At 42.1% G+C, this 18,041-nt stretch overlaps 1 protein-coding gene across 6 annotated transcripts in view; it reads left to right on the top strand.

The window, feature by feature from the left end:
* BPTF (bromodomain PHD finger transcription factor) overlaps positions 1–18,041 on the top strand; it is a 2,119,711-nt gene that overhangs the window by 1,517,035 nt on the left and 584,635 nt on the right. For all 6 annotated transcript variants that reach the window (XM_069655028.1, XM_069655026.1, XM_069655024.1 and 3 more), the window contains one exon: positions 11,642–11,865. In XM_069655028.1, the coding sequence (XP_069511129.1) occupies positions 11,642–11,865 (224 nt within the window). The remainder of the gene's footprint in view (positions 1–11,641; positions 11,866–18,041) is intronic.

The following is an 18,041-nucleotide window of genomic DNA, read 5'->3' as shown; positions in this document are numbered from 1 at the left end:
AAATTGCCCCTATCAAACTTAGGCCTAGCAAACCAATAGCCCACTTAAACAAATGGTTCACTCCACAACTTAAAGACCTCCGCACATTAAAGAATAAAAGTGAAACTAATTGGAGACTTTGCCCCTCTAGCGAGAACAAAGCCAAATTAACCTCACTATCCTCACACTACAAGAAGGAAATCTGCCTGACAAAACGCAATTCATACGACAAGCGTATTGCTAACTCAAATTCAAGTATGAAAGAACTCTTTTGCATACTCAAAGAATTCCCCAATTGTTATTCCTGATGTCTGCACTAAGGACAAATCCTGGTGTATAGACATCCAACATGCCCTAGCGAATAAAATTGACACACTCCAGAATAAAATTCAACAAAAAAAAGAAGCTCTGAACTTGCAGCACCAGCCTAACACCCTCTCGCCTAACGAGTCACCATCGGCACACAATACTACCTTCCATTTTGCTAAAATGTCTACCCTAGAGGTAGAAAAAAATATCCTATCTTTGAAGCCCTTGAAACTGTAAAGGCGATATTTGCCCAGCACAGCTAATAAAAGATGCTGCCAGAGAACTCTTCCCCATTCATAACTAAACTGATAAATGCCTCATTTGCTACAGGTACCATACCTGCTAACCTCAAACAATCTTGGGTGTTACCCCTCCTCAAGAAACAGTCACTAGATCCTCTTATTCCCACTAACTACCGGCCCATTACCACGGTCCCATTTCTACTAAAAATATTGGATAAAGCCGCTTACATTCAAATTCAAAAACACTTGGAATTGCATAAACTTCTAGGCAACAGACAATCTGGTTTCCGTCCACTACACGGAACAGAGACAGCCCTGATCGACCAAAAGTCCCAAATAGACGAGCTGAGAGACAAAGGAAGGACAGTACTCTTGCTCCTACTTGACCTCTCTGCCGCATTTGATCTGGTCAACCACAAGGTTTTATGCCGGCACCTTGACTCTGCAGCCCACTTCTCCACGGGCGCCATCAAATGGATTGAGTCCTTCCTGAGCGAGAGAACCATGAGTCTGCTCCCCTTCAGCAGCTGCCGACCCTACACCCATCCTATGCGGTGTTCCCCAAGGGTCCTGCGTCTCGCCCACCCTTTACAACATCTTCACTAAGCCACTGTTCGACGATCTGGACCAGCTGGGTATCACCTACACTAAACTATGCAGATGATACTCAGATTCTCCTCCCACTTTCCGGGGATTACGGTACGGACATGGGTTTAGTGAACAAAGTTTATCTTATCATCCAAGCATGGATGGCCACTCATGGCCTGTGCTTGAACGATGATAAGACTGAACTTATAATTCTGGGTTTGCAGGCTAATATAAAAAAACTAAGCCAAGAATTCTCATTCAATATTGACGGTAACACCATTAAAGTTTCCAAGGAAATAAAAACTCTTGGATTCTATTTGGACTCCACAATGTCCTTTGATAAACAGGTCAAATCCCTTACCTCTGCCACGGCTTACACCTGCAAATTACTCAGAGCTGGTAAACCGTTCCTCTCTGACAATAGTTGTCTGATCCTGGCTAGAACTCTAATACTCTCCAGAACCGACTACTGCAATGCCCTCTACAGTGTTGCCAATAAATCTACCATTCAAAAGCTCCAAACACTACAGAATAATGCCCTAAGAGCAGCACTAGGCATAAATAAGAAAACTTGCATCTCCTCCTTGAGACGTCAACATAAATGGTTATCTACATCTAACAAAATACTACTAAAAACGCTCTCCTTGACACATAAAGCCCTTAACAACGCAGCCCCCAGCTACCTCATTGATAAACTCCAGAGAAGAACCTCTCTCAGACCTACCAGAACTGGGAATACTAATTGCCTGACTATTCCCAAATATAAGCTTACTACCATTGGGGGTAATAGCTTTACTGTTAAGGCAGCTAAAAGTTAGAACTCATTGCCTCAGGAGCTGAGAGCAGACCAACCCTACTTACATTTCAGGAAAAATTTAATAAAACATATCACTGCTACGGATCCTTAGTCTCCCATTACCCTCAGAGGACTTGCCCACTCCCACAGAGACTTGGTCATCCTGCAGTAACAGCGGACTACCGTATTACTTTTGAGTTTTGCATTAATCTCTAAAGACCTTGTGCATTGTGATCCATTCGGGAGCCTAGTATCCTACAAAGGGCCCCACGTGGCACATTCATCCTTTGTACAGTGCCTATTGTTCATTTATTTAATTTCATTGGCTATTTTTTCTTCATCCTATTTTGTACATTGTACATATCCTGTATTCATGTAAAAAACTGTATATTTTGCTATCATGTAAATATTGTAACCTGTGGATACGAAACTATGTAAGTCTTGCATTTCCATTTTGCTGCGCCCTTTTACTCAGGAGTATGGTGCGCTTAACAAATGAATGAATGAACAAACAAACAATGTAATTGATTAAACCACTAAATTAAATTTAAAATACATAATTCATGACCTGTTAATATGACTAGAAAAGTTTAAAACTGTGGTAAAATCTGTTATCCTATCCGAGAAACCTATCCTAAGCAAAAGCATTGTTTTATCCTTTGTGTCATAGTTATGGCCCCGTTGGTTTGTTGTGAAATATGTCTACCATTTTATAGAAGACTCCCTCTAGCTTCTGAGTTGGTAACCTGTTTCTTTAATTGTCTAGAGGGGGCTACAAGTGCTCGCCTTAAAGTTGCCTCAGTGGGTAGCTCCATTACATTATTTCCCTCCGAGTCCGAGGTACATCTCAGACGTAAGACAGTCTGGTTCCTTCCTAAACTGCTTGATGATGTACATTCTTTTATGGCAAAAGGTTGAAATCCCTTTTTTCCAGTTTGGGCGTTCATTCGCTCGATCAACCGGTCTCTTCTGTCTGCTAGGGTTACGAAAGGTTGTTCTTCCTCGTCCTCTGAAAACGCCATTTCATCGGTTAGATCTTCCAGTTTTAGGATCGTCATCCATAAGGCCTTTGATTCTTGGGGCTGGCTGTCTTGCATTAACCGCAGGTAACTGCTGAATGGCGCTCTCATTTGATTCGATTGAATAGACTGAAATGTCAAGAAGAGAATTGTCTTCGTCTATTATTTGGGAATCTACGGGAACGTTCTGAAGTGGTTCAAATGGGTTTGGTAAGAGCGCTTTTTTACTATTTTTGGTTTTAGTTTTCTCTTTCGGTTTTTTACTTTTAGGTGGAAGTGATAATTTCTTTAAAAAAGAGCATGATTCATGTCCATTAGGGAGAGGTGGCTGTTTTGATGATCTTGTGGACAGACTGTTCATCCTCGGGCAAAACGGAGCATAGGTTTTTACGCAGCCTTCTTTCTCCAGTGTGTGTTTCTTTATGCAATTAATTGCGAGTGCTTTTTTTGCGGACTGGAGTTCTGACACTGGGCAGGTAAAATCTGGGCTGGAGAGCCTGATCATTATGCCTGAGGTGAGTTTTATGGGACGAGCTTCTGTTGCCCTCGGTCGAATGCCCCCTGACACTTGGGGTCTTGGCACAGCGGTGTCTGCGAGGGCCAGCACTTCATCTCATGTCGAGGCCCCTGAATCACCGGGAATTACCGATGAGTCATCAGTCTTAGATTCCGGTTTTGAATGAGGTTTATTACTTTCCCTCAGTCGTTTTAGTTCTTTGATAATCTTCCATTATGCAACGTTCCATATCCCCAAGTGCATTTTTGAATGTTGTTTTTTCTTTGTTGAAAATTAATAAAAAGAACTTGGAGAAGAAAAACAATATTTTTGTGTATATTCTCCTTAGCCATAAAAACGTTTACGAATTGCTTGTTACCAAAGCTAGAAATCATTTTAAACTCAGACCATAATACTCATAACAGCGCCAGACTCACACTTCTCTGCCACCATACCCGCGCAAAATATGTGGAGGCAGAAAAAATAACTGTCTTTGGATTTCATAGTTAGTAACTGCATCGTTTTAGAATCATTCCCCATTTGTTTAAACAATGGTTTACATTATGTGCCCCTTTATATATGGGGCATACGAAAATAAAATGTTGCAGGCTTTCAATCAATTCAGTGCAATAGATCAGTTTGACTGATCATATTACATCAGGATTTTATTGAAGCCATTGGTAGTATACCCAATCAAAATTTTACATTTAGGGACCTTTTGTAAGGATTATTTATTAGGTGAAGTTTTGCTTCCATTAAGCTAGCTTGTTACATATTTTGATATGCAAAGCCTACTGAGGTCTAGACAATTTTCTAAACTCTTTCCCAAAGACCACCCTTCATGTGCATTAATAACAATTTCCCTCCATTCTGTTATAATCATAGATGGATTTAACCACAACTCTTCCAGAATGTAGTAGGTGTTAATGATCTCTTATGCATTTAAACCATGGTAGAGAACATACATTGCAATCGCCCATCAAATCTAATATTGCATTTCTAATATTTGATCAACGATGGATTTCCTGACCTAATTCGTACCCAGCATCATATGGGTTTCAGATGAATCTGGCCCACAAGAGCTGTGAACCCAAATTCAAAATGCTATAGGATATTTGGCATAATTTGAGAGACTGCTTTCAACTTCTTTTTAGAAAAGTGTTTTTCGTTACCATCAGACTAGGGTGGTACGGTGCCCCCTTAGTTCTGCTCCATACAGCCATAGATGGTAAAGCCTCCACTTTGTGAAGTTTCATTGCCGGGAGGATAATATTGTTGCTGAAGCATTTGGATTAGGCCAAAATTGCACTACTCTTCTTTAAAATCAGGTTGGCTTTATCAATATGAATTTGCTAATTCATATCCCAACTCACCCTGATTCCAAGGTAATCAAAAATGGCAACATCCTCGATTTTCACGTTCCCCTATGTTTAGTTGCATGCATGGTTCTGAAATGTTTTGTGCAACTCATTTGTTTGGTTTTATCAGCATTTATTTTTTATTTTTATTTTTTTATTTTTTTTTTTTTTTTTTTATTTTTTTATTTTTGATTTAGCTGATCTCAATCAACTTTTCAAAAAAAAGGAAAAAGGAAAACACAGAAGTTCATAATGGTGATAAAACATTAAAAATTAAAATGATACATTAAAATTTGTAATGAACTTTGTCAGCATAACATGACATGAGGCAACATTAGGATAATAACAAACAGAATGATAAAAAACGCAAAAGCCTCAGACTGGTAAACATACTATTTCAGATGGTAGCATTTTTTCTAAATATTGTACTACAGCTTTGATGACGGCAAATCTGGAACTATTTATTAGAATACTCCAGATTTCTATTTCATTTTTTTCTGTTTAGTTGCATGCATGGTTCTGAAATGTTTTGTGCAACTCATTTGTTTGGTTTTATCAGCATTTATTATTAGGCCCTTAAAATCACAAAAGATAACAATTATAGTTAAGTTTAGTTAGGCAAGATGGGGTGCATGAAATGCGGACAACTACATCCCCATACATTATCAATGGAAGCTTTTCTCCCACCTAGGTGGAGCGTCATATGAACAGAGTGTGATATCTCCCCAGACCCAATCAAAGAACAGATTAAACAAGGTAGGTGCTAAAATGCACTCTTGCCTAACTACCTTACCCACACAAAAAAGATTTTGTCCATTCATCTACCGGACCCCATCTGACACAGGCCATCCTGCCATCATACAATTCCATTATTGCTTTCAACAATGCTAACTGGAAATAAAATGTATCAGGACTTTCCACAGCCCATTTTTGGAATCCCATTGATGGCAGCCTTGAGGTCTATGAACAGCATAAACGGGGCCCCCATTTTGAGTGAGATGAATTTGTGAATAATATAATAAGCCTAAATGCTTGATCCAAAGTGCTTACCCCATTGAAAAAGCCAACTTGGAGATGACGAATAGAAAATCATTTACCCACTCTGTAATTAGGGATTTTATGCATTCTTCCATGCCTGTGGGGGCTACCGTGCAGAGCTTGCCCATCCACACACAAACCAAAAACGTCCCTACTGGTGCCATTGCACACCTCTGCAATCTCCCATCCTGGAGACTGATGAGTGAAAATCTTATACTGGACTCCCTATGGTATTTCTGGGAGGGGGTGGGATGGTCCTGTTAGTTAGGTCACAAAATCTAGTGGGTTACCTTGACTGCTGTGGCCATTCTACCACTTGTAGTGTCGAGAGCCCCAAGGAAAAAACATGTAAACCAGTAGGTTGATGTTCCTGGAAAGAGGGCCTAAGAAAAATCTCTAGAGCAGAATCGGATTAAGTGATCGATTTGTATTGTTTATAGTGCTAAATGCAACAGGCAGGTATTGGTTTTTACCTTGCCTACTGCTGTCGTGGAAATATTTCAACTTGAACAAAATTGAAGTGTGGTCGAGTGCTGGAGAACTCGGACACCACAATGGCAGAAAACACTGGATCTAGACTCATCCACCGTCCCCACAAGCGTTTGGAGTTTGTGCACTGTTGCTGCTACACCGCTAGGGCTGTTCCAGTGGGCTATTCTCACCACTTTGTTAGTTTGAGATCAGTGCTCTGAGTTGCAGAGCACATATCAACGCAACACAGGCCATACTGCTGTTCCTACCTCTCCAGGCCTTCACCACCACAATTAACCAGTTGTTTAATGTGTCAGCACTCTGGAGGACTCGTATGCTGTCAGGAGTAGATTGATTACTGCCACGTGCACCCCCAGTATATTTTTTGTCACTCCATCTGTCCTTATTGAATTTGAGCTGCAGGTCTGACCCACACACATTCTGCCACCCACTAACTTTCAAGCTCTGCTTGTTTAATAGTTTGCCTCTCATTGGAAACTAGTAGAATCTTCTTGAGGACACAATTCTTCATTAGTTCTGGTTAGACATTTGAGATATTTATTTGGTACTCAAGTTCCCTGAAATTCTTTAGCGTAATTCAAGTTATTACTTTTCTGAATTAATGGCTCAAATGCAATCTTTGTCTTGGTTATTTTCAGTCATACTGTACCTTGTGCCACTCATCGCTCCAACTGTGCTACCACAGCTCAGTCAACGTAGCTGTGGAGCTCTGACTTAAATATTGTGATGAATCCTTTTATGTCTTCCCTTCCTCCCTCGGGGGAGCCCCTTCCCATGAGGCCAGGGAGGTAAGGCCACTAGCTGATAGTCCCCCTGGGAGTGGATCTCAAGATGAGGGATCCCCTGTATGGGGGGGGTCGGTAAGATAGCTCAGCGGGTTGAGCGCTCGCTGCTGCGATCTGAGCGTGATCTGCAGGTCGCAGGTTTGAATCCCGGCAAGGCCAACTCAGCCTTTCATCCTTCCAAGGTCGATAAATGAGTATTAATTTCGGTTGGGTGATATTATATGTAAATATGTGCTCTGCAAAGCGATTTGGTTTAAGGCGCTATATAAATAACACACCATTATCATTACTCTCAGGGAAGAGCGCAGTATCCCCATAATATACCACAAGCTCCCTCATCCTCTTATCCTATACAGGGTACCATAGTCTCTCACACTTCCATGTACTTGTGTAAGGTAGATAATCCAACCTCCTTAGACGTGGAAGGGTCTAAATAGGGACTACCTATGTGAGTCATATAGAAAGACTGGCACGAAGAAGAACTTAAGTAGCCCAGTTGAGGATAACCTCAGTACCCAGACGAAGAAGAGGAGCGGAGTAATGAAGTTCGCTCCACGGAACCCAGCACAGCTTTCTAGTCCATACGGAAAATATGCAAGCAACTGGAACAAAAATAGGGAAGAAGTACTGAAGATGGTGTTCAGCCCTCCGTCGAGGAGCCGCAAGCAGGTCAGTGTGGCGAAGGGAAACCCATGGAACTGAGACGCGAGGCAACAAGGGTGAAGCCTCCAAAAGGGTTGGAAGAGGAAGGACCCTTCTCCCGATTCGAAGAAGGCTGCAGATACTGACGGATGAGCTGGGACCACACGGTCCATGTTGGGAAGGCAGGCCAGCGGGGGACAGCAGCTACGAAGATACCGTAGTTAGAGCAGACTACTATCGGGAGAGCATGGGGCGGAAGAGATGGTCCTGGAACTGGTCGCAGCCCAAACGGAAGTTCCCTGAAGGGTAGAGGCTTGGCGAGGCTAGCTGGTGGGGACAGGAGAAGGGCACATGTCCTATAAAAGGGTGGTGGAAGTACACTAAAGAACAGACTGAAAAGAGCCTTGGAAAGAGACTGTGAAAGAATTGCACCTGAAATAAGGGTCAGGGACCCCCTAGTACAGAAAAGAAAGTATAACATTTATATGGGCAATAGTAGTATCTGGCAAGATAGTGAACCAGGTCTGCTACACGAACAGCAGAGAAGCTGGTGAAAGGCGAGAGGAAAGGGAGTCCTTTCCTCTGGCATCGTGAGAAGCTGGATAAAGGCCGGGGGAAGGGAGTCCTTCCCCCAAGAAGCTGACGAGAGGCCAGAGGAAAGGGAGTAATTTCCTCTGGCATTGTGAGAAGCCATCTGGTTTTGAGCAACAGACGCCACACAGAAGTAAGTCTAAATAAGATCCAGGGGATGAGTCATACACCCTGTTATTAAAGCAGAACACCCGGAGAAGAGAGAGACTCTCCAAGGAGCGAACAGTAAAAACATGAATCATGGTCTATAAGGAATGCTGATGTTGTGGAACTTTTGAGTTGAACCAAGATCTTGTAGTCCTCTTTAAGACTGTTTACTTTGAACTTTTTCACCTTGGAAAAGGATTGTGACTTGGAAATGGAGCCATTCCCTCAGGGAGCAGTTCCTTGTTTCACCGGGACCAGAGTCTGCACTCCAGAAGAAGTTAGCCATTTTTCTGCACCAAGACGCCTCACCAATCTTAGTTTAGTTATAAGTGTAAGGGAAGGACATATGTTTCTGACAGAGAACGGTGGACTTGTTAATTTCTTGGACATCCTGACAGTCTCCTTAGTGTTTTTGGTTGTGGCAGGGAAACCCCTCCTAGAAGATAGGGAAAGTTAGGGTTTTTTCTTCATTTTACGGAACAAATAAGTCTATAGCCAAAACAATGCCACCTGTGCGTCAGTCTCTTCCTTCCACACCCTTACACTATCTAGACGTAAGACCCAGCACTGGCCAAGAGAGGGACTTAGGAGCACTACCTTAAATGTCTTCTAGTTACTTCATTCTGGTACCACAATTCTACAGATAAGCCTGATTGGCAAATATGTATAGTTATTACAGTAACTTGCTTTTTCTTGTGAATGCTTACATCATTTTTGTTTACCAAATGCCCAACTTTCCATCCACTAATTCTGTTTTTCTTTTTAAATGTTTAGTTTAAGGCGCTTTTATATATCTGGTTTTTATAATGTGTCTATATACAATGTGTTTCAAGGCGCAAAAAGCCAAGGGTGGGTGTGGGGCAGGGATGACAAATCAGAAATGGTCCTACTAGGCCTTGTGACATTCGGATCGTGCAAGTGCAGTAATAGAAGTGCAGGGGAAGAGGGAAGGGAGGTTGCCGGAGGGTTAAGCAAGTTCCCGCGGAGGCCAGGTGGACAGAGCCCAGGGTGAAGAGAGTGCAGGGGCAGAAATGCCCATGTGCGAGGAAAGGGTTGGAAGGGCTAAGGGGGTGCAGGCCCAGCCAGGCTAGTGCAGAGGGAGAGAGCCCAGAATGGCAAGTGCAGGTTGGTGGTGGGGTCAGAGGACACAAAGTAAAGGGGTAGCCTGGTAGGGGAGGGCCTGGAGCCCTGTAAGAATCTGAAGGAACCAGGCAGCCAGTCAAGAGGCAGAGGTAGGATAAGTTAGCAGGGGAGGGACAAGAGGGAAGGAGTAAGAAATAAGAGTGTCTTGAGAAGTTTCTGGAAATTAAGGATATCCGTCTCAAGTTTAAGAGGGGCAGGGAGGTCATTCCAGAGGGAGGCGCCTGTGGAGGAGAGAGATCTACACCCCCCTCCCGTCTGACCGCTCCCCCGCCACAATCTCTGCTTGGAGAAGCATCTGATCTGCTTCAGATATTTTGAGGAAATCCAGTACGCAATAAATACATACCAAGAATTACTCTTGCACAAAAGCTGTACTCACTAAGTAATAATGGTAATACTGCACAGTTGAACTTGCATGTAATCAAAGATGGGCTCTTGCGATATGCTGAGGCAGCTAACATTGATACCATTGCCCTAACAATATATGACCCATGATTATGGGACATTCAAACATCTAAGGATAGTAGTCGATGGAAATTGCAAACCACTTATTTACGACGCCATTATCGCTGCCAAAACGCAAGCACTAAGAATTCGAAATATCAAAAAAGCCTCTGATATTACTATTTCAACAAACATTTAAATTAAGCGGTATGTCAAAAAATAACGACAAACTGGAATAGCCATCATAAAAAGTCTACGTCCTCGGCACAATGGAATATTATGTGTCAACTGCTCAGAGAAAATAACATGAAAACGTTTTGGGCAACATACAATAGGTGTAAAAAGATGTACACAGCAAGCAATATCAACCCTGTCTCGGAAGAGGATTTGCTGGATCACTTAAGAAATAAATGACAACAATAACACCATAGTTTTGATATGCGAGTTAAGGCATCAATTCACGTATATGGTGGAAGATGTCATTGATATGATCATGCATTGTAAGCCTTTCAGAGCCCTGGGGCTGGATGACCTAGCAAACTCTGTAATTAAAATGTAAACTATGAGATTGAGGGGTATAGACGCTGGTGGGTGCGCACTGGCTCTACATTATAGATAAATTATGTGTAGTAGCCCGCAGCATCTACATGCCCACAAGCCATCCCCTAAGGCTTCCAAAATTGAAAATACTTGGTTGAATGGGGAATGGTGGGTTGCGGAGGGCAAAACCAGTATCACTTCTCACATTCAGAGTGAAGATTCTCCAATAATCAAAGCAAATTTTATGAGTATGCAGTATTTTAAAGAGGCCATATTTTAGGCTCTAGAGTGCAGCCGGAACGTGTTTCGACCAACGGTTGTCCTCAAGGCGTAACTTGATAAGCTTTGATATTCACACTTCTTATGCGCTGTTCCTCAAACTCTCTATATATAAATTGTAAAGGACATATTCCTGACCTTTCAAATATCATATTTAGACCTTAATAAGAGCAACTTCTATATTGATGGCCGGTGCCTTATCCTTAGCCACACGTTTGTGGATGGGTGCTGAGAGGTCGTTTGGGAAATCATGCTCGAGTAGGACATGCATTATGTGTGTAGCTACACCACATTTTTATTGTGGGCTATAGCTGCATTCTTATGGCACAGGTGTTGTGCAATGGGTCTTAGAAAGGTGCTTGTAGTGGAAGGATGCCGAGAGGTAGACTGGAAATTATGCAGGTGTAAGTCATTACGTTTTAAGCTTGGTCTAGCTGCGCACATAAACAGAACATTTTGATCAGTGAAAGTCAAACAGGTTTGCACCATATGTTATGTTGAATAGAAATTGCACCTTCTAAACAGGCTAAATGTAGAATCCTATCAAATATTTGTAGATCATAGCGCTGTCTGATTGTTTTGTAACTGTATACAAGAAGTAAATATGTAATGCAAATCTATGTCTCTGCAATACTTTTTGCCCAACAAAAAGCTTAGCAAGATAAAAGCAAAAATGTTGTGCCACAGTAATTGAATTGTTAGCAAACAAACCTACGATCATGAGTCTGATCACAAACTGTGGTTTCTTTACAGGTCAGCCTCAACCAGTGGTAACCCAAATCATTCGCGGTCAACCAGTATCAACTGCGGTGTCTAGTGCCAGCAGTGTAACTTCAAGCAGTGGGCAGAGATTGATCAGCCCTGGTCCTCCTGGGCCTCCAGCCCAACCTCAAGTTACCACGCCACAGCCCCCGCGCCCACAGCAGGGGCAGGTAAAACTCACTATGGCACAGCTTACACAACTAACGCAAGGGCAGGTAAGCTATAGTTTGATATCTGTTCACCTAACTGAAAATATTTGTTTGAAAAAGATTTCCACATTTAGGCCCTACGTTTGGCTTCATTTATGGAAGGAAAAGCCCAGAAGTATGACATCTATCTGCTTGTTTGTTTTATTCTTGAACCTTTCACTCTGGTTGTTTTAAATATAATTTAATGGGATAAGCACATTCATCGGTATGTTCTGCTATATCATCTGTCATATCCTGGGTAAATACATTCTGAAAATAAGAGGTGGCGCCATGTTGTTTCCTAAGCTGAACAGAAGGATGGCCCATCCAGTTCATAGCACCCTGTACAGAAAGTACTTTTAGTATGAGTGCACACAAAATCTATATTCCTAAAATGAGTAATAAGTTTTCCTTTCCGATAAAAAAAGCAGCCAAATCTGAAAGCTTTTTGCACTAGTCATTATGCTTTAAAGTAATATTAATGTATTTATTGGACATTTATAAGGCACTTGTACAACAAAAGTCTTTCAAAGCGCCACAAGGCAAAAGGGGAAGGGGGCAATGAAACAAATCAACAATGGCAATGAATAAATAATAAAACAAAGCGGTCCTACTAGGCCTTGTGACATTCGGAACGTGAGCGTGCAGAGAGAGCAAAGGGGGCAGAGGTGTAAGTGCCAGAGGGTCCCTCACCAAAGGAAGGAAGGAGCTTAACAAATCAGAAGTGTAAAATTGCACCTCGAGGGGGTGTGATTGTCTTGTGATTACAGTGTTGCAAAAATACCTACTTTGAGCTTTTGGGTTTTTTGGTACCTGAGCAACATCATTCCCTTTTTCTAGTCTTTTGGTAATGTTTCCCTTGTATTTCCTGTTCCATTTTCTTCGTAAACAATCACAGGGTAAGTTTACCATGCACCATGCCCAGAGTTAGGGTTAAAACAATGGCCTATTATTGCAGAGTTGGTCACTTCAGAGAGGGATATGGCAGGTATGCCCCCTCTCTCCACTGTTCTCAGATATCAACTCTGGTTTGGACACAACATATCTTTGATACTGGTTTACACAGCCTTTCGAGATGCTGTTTATCATTTCATCACTAGATGGCTTCTTGCCAGTCAAAACCGGTGTAAGCACTTGGCTGAAAAGCCTACCTTGTGAGCCTGTGCTAGATTGGGGACCACGATCCAAGCCTGTGTGAGCCTAATTGACTGAGGGAATACCTCATGAACTAGGTGACCTTTACATCAACTGGGAGTCACAATTTGATCTGCCCCACGATAGTTGCTTTTAAAGCATTCAGTAAATCATACATTTTTTACACCTGTGGCATTCATTCAGTATTAAGTATTTTCCTTTTTGTTTATTTGGATGTGGAAAATAAGCACTGGTAAAATTGTTCAGTTATACTTGTATATTTTTTTCATTATCCTTGTTTCGCATTTTGCAGTACGTATTGAATGCATAGAGAATAGTACATACAAATATAGTATCGTACAAAACCAATTCCTTAAATCTTGAAATCTATAGAATACTTCTCGATCACCCCCCTACCACCTTATTCAAAAGCTTTGTCCAGCTGAAGCGTAGCCTGCAGAATCCACGTTGCCCTCCCCAGCCATTGACATGAGACAGCAACAGGATCCCATATAAAAAGATGTCCAGACCATAAGCGCTATCAAGCACTCTGCAGGAAACTACCAAACTAGTGATGCCACCACCCCCAACAAATCCTAAAATTGAAAGGTACTGGCCTTGTGAAATATACATGCGCTCTCTCACTCTCTCTCAAGGCATGGATTGTATGGCACCATTTGGAATCCAATGGTACCAGGTAATCAAAAATGACGGTTACCTGAATGTCCATTTTTATGAGCAGGATAAGCAAACTCAATGCCCCATTTGCTCTGTGATCCTGTTCCAAAATGTTATCCCGGATGAATACCTTAACTGTTTAGATACAGTTGAATATTTTGCGTCTAGCATCTAGTGGTTGTTCTGGAGTATTACCATTTGTTTACTTCAAAAATCAAAGTAGGCATCAACAGTAGTGCACCAACTCTAGCCTACGTGTGCAAGTAAACACATTATCCCTTGAGGCCTTTGCCCTTAGATTGTTTCTTTCCACCGTCAAATGGTCACAGGAGTAAGCAATGATTTAAGAACGCAAAAAGAATCAATCATCACAGGAAACCTGACTGAATGTCCTGACTTCCATAGCGACTTCAACTTACCATTGATTGAATGATTGGTGCCTTCCGAGCCCCATACTTGACGCTTGGGATGTATGCTTGGGCTTCCACTTTAATGGTGATGGAGACAATGCTATTTAAATCCTGTTCCAAGTGTCAAGCTAAATTCCCTTGGGTGTACATACCTAAGGTGTGCAACCCTGGACTTCCCAGGGAGCACAACGAAAGAGGTCTGTTGTGCAACAAGTTTAAACTGAAATCACTCCAGAGTCAAAACATTTTTGCTGGGCTGCATATGCATTGGAGGCAGAAAAGTCAAGTTCCTCCATGAGGGTCCTTCTGATTTTGCAGTGGCAGTTACCGGTGGGGGAGATTCTGACCACAGAGCCGCTCCTGCCATCCAAATGCAAGAAAAGCAAGAAGGTTTCCATACAGCTGCCCATCCCTCAAAAAAACATTCCACAGTTTATGCTTTGGAGCCTTCCGGTTGTGCACAAAAGGCAGACAGAGGTGATATATTCCATATTCCTTTGACTCCAGGCAAAGGGGTCACGGAGAAGTCCCTGAAAAGTCAGGTGCCAATATTCACACAAACATAACCTGATGCGCTGGCACTAAAGCAACTGAAGACGTTGATGCTGAGACTACACGGTCCAGCACTGGCATTACTGTTGAACCCACATTGATCCAATTTTTCTACACATGGTGGTGAACATTGTAAACTGACCCCGAGTACCGCCACCGAGGCATGACCTAAAACAATTTCAATGTTAGCACCAAAATCGCCTCAAGATATGGGTTTTATCACTGTTTTCAAGTGTACATTGAAACCAATAGCATCCAAAGAACCAGCTTACACTACTTCACGCCAATCCCTCCCCAGCACCATTAGGTGACAGGGACTCCTACTTGTTATATAAACAAAGCTCTAATGAGTTGTATGACGAGGAGCAGCCCACTGCAAAGATACCAGCATGGCAGATGAAGGGCATCTAGCGGGCCATATCAGACTCGTCCCTTCTTATGAACGAAAGGAAAAAGAAAGCATGCTCAAAGACTCCCAGCTGTACCATGGTGAAAGGCTCACCAAACAACCCATGGGGGAATGCAGGTCACAAACCCGGCAGGCATAGGACGGTGCTAGCTTGTACACTGCATAGATAGACCTTTTGGGCTCCTAATATATACAGCCAACGTCCTTGCTAGGACAGTTTTTCTGAAGTCCAACTAAGGGCTTAGTAAAACCTATCAACTGAGGCAGTGCAAGACTCCACTTATTATAAGGCTGTGCCACCTGAGTTCAGGGTAGCGTAGACAGAGCAGCCAGGCTTATTTTAGGAGGGAGAGAGGGCTGTAGGAATGTACATTGAACTTGTAGTACACCAAGGATACAATAGAAACACTGACAACCAGGAGTATTATAAAAATAAAGGTTTATTATAAATACACATATAGGCCAAGTTAGGTCTTGGGGTAAGTACTTTAAAAACACACACCACTATGCTTGAAGGTACACGGGCCAAAGCATATAACCTGATTTGGAACACCTAACAGGAGTTCTAGGGAAGTCGCACCAATAATTACTTTTAGATTACATACAGTAATTCAAGGGTAGTAGACCCGAACAGTTGTACCGTGACGCTCGGCAAGAAATCACACAGCAATAACAACTGGACAATATATTTTTGTAAATAGTGTCATAGTTATTCTAGGAACAGTATAAACCTATGACATTGGGGATAACTCCGTTATACTCAATGTAAGTAAACCTGTTGGTGTAATATACCATTAAAGCTACTTTTCAGCTCTGTGACACAACTGACTAAGACAAGCAAGAACTTTGTAACTTATTTTTGTAAGGCACACCGCTATCACTAGGTAAGTGAAACCTTTATACTTTTGTAAGGAGCTAAAAGAAACCTAAAAGATAAGTATAACCTAAGCAGGCTTATTCTGTACAGGCTAACAGCAAGTCAGGGAAAGCAAAACACAATTGGTGACACTCATACAATTATTGTAACAGGATTAATAATGTGAACCCAATAGCATTACTTTTGGGAAGAGGGCAACCCAATTCACTGGTGAGTACTTTCAGTTAGAATGGCGAGACAGTTTTTAAGGAAAGCAAGACTTGGTGATTACCTATTTAAGATGGTACACAGCTTATTCAAGGTAAGTAAATCCTATATATACTTTTCAGCATGGCAGAACATAGCTAAGGTAAGTAATAACATGTAACTATTCACTCTGAGAGTTTAAAGTTACCAACTAAGTTTGTTACAAGTAAGTACACTTTTCAACACTTGTTCTATTTTAAAAGGCAGACCCCTTAAATTATCCAGCCATTCCCAATTCTAGTATGAGTTCTCTGAGGCAGAAGAGGGACCCCAGTGGTCTAGGAGCCAGCAGTAGGCAGGGTCAGATAAGGCTCAGTTACAGGTAAAGTCAGAGTGCCAGAGGAAGACAGGGCAAACAAGTAATTCACTTTAAAAGTTAGTGAGGGTCCAGGGGCTTCACATAAGACACCCTCAGAGGATTCCAGCAGTGGGCCTGGGTGAACTGGATGGGTGGCCTCCCCAGCACAGCAGCACCCCGAGGATACACAAGAATCACTCCGGCTTAAGGTAAGTAAATACCCACGCCAGCACACTACCTGATCAGTGAAAGTTGAAGAAAAAATGCTCCACACTCGAAGAACTGCACCACAGCGTATATTTGTGGAAACTGAAATTTATTGATTATAATGCCATTTTGGATAACACGTGTTTCAACACACCAGTGTCTTTTTCAAATCAGGGCTGGTGATAAAAACTAGTGAATGTGTAGCCGAATTCACAGTGAAAAACATATATCAGAGATCATAATGCATAATCAAACACATGTAGAAGTAAACCATGAAAACAAAAAATTTAATTAAATTGCATTCAAAATAGTCAGAGAGAAAGGGAGGGGTGAAGGGGCAGGAGGTTCAAGGTAAGAAAACAGAAAGCAAAAAGGTAAAAACCAACAACAAAATATTAGCACATATAATCATAGGTCATTATCAAGTAATGTTTAGACAAAAACATCAATTTTACTTAAGATAATAGATATAGAGGTTTGCCCATGGAGGCCTACAAACCTCTATATCTATTATCTTCAGTAAGATTGATGTTTTTGTCTAAACATTACTTGATGATGACCTATGATTATTATTACTATTTTGAATGCAATTTACTTTAATTTTTTGTTTTCACTGGTGTGTCGAAACACGTGTTATCCAAAAGGGCATTATACTCAATAAATTTCAGTTTCCACAAATATATGCTGTGGTGCAGTTCTTCGAGTGTGGAGCATTTTTTCTTCAACTTTTTCCTCAAGGGGTAGGGGTCAAATGCCCCTTTGTTGCCCCACATAAACTGTGACATCTTTTTGAATTGTAATACTTAACCAGGCACATGGAAACGTTTTCGTAGTTGGTACAAAGTAAAACCCCACCAGTGTGGCATCATCAGTGAAAGCGTTCCAGCAAGAAGACTTCAGGAGCTGCAGCCAAAAACCCAGTTGTTGAATTCCTTTACCAAGAAGATTGATGACAAGACTCTGGAAGGACTTTTGCAGCAGGAATTGCGGGGAAGACTTTAAACAAGATTTCTGATGTTTGTTAATCTGCTTAGAATCACATGCTGTGCATAGGTCCGACATCCAGTGGTCACTGCGGAGTATTGCATCTTGTTTTTCGTAGTCGAAAAGGGGACGTCGACCAGGCGTGTCTGAAACACTATCCCTATAGTGACGTGCGTTGTACCCACAATCCCTCACGCGTCGAGGTCCCTCAGATTGTTTTTTTCCGCCCAGCTTCTGGTCGCCTTCACGCGGAGCTCCTCGAGAGACATTGCAACCCTCGACCTTTGGTCGTTTCTTCTACGAAGATTAATACAGCACTCCCTCGACGCAGTGTAGCTGTTCTCCGCCGAGCAAAATCGTCGACGGAGGGTCGAGCGGAGGAAATCTTCGGCGCTGCCGAACACGTGG

This window comes from Ambystoma mexicanum, chromosome 3q (genome assembly GCF_040938575.1).
Source record: "Ambystoma mexicanum isolate Mex_15411 chromosome 3q, UKY_AmexF1_1, whole genome shotgun sequence".
Lineage (NCBI taxonomy): Eukaryota > Metazoa > Chordata > Amphibia > Caudata > Ambystomatidae > Ambystoma > Ambystoma mexicanum.
Note: the sequence above shows the minus strand (reverse complement) of the source record. Positions and strands in the feature narration are given on the sequence as shown.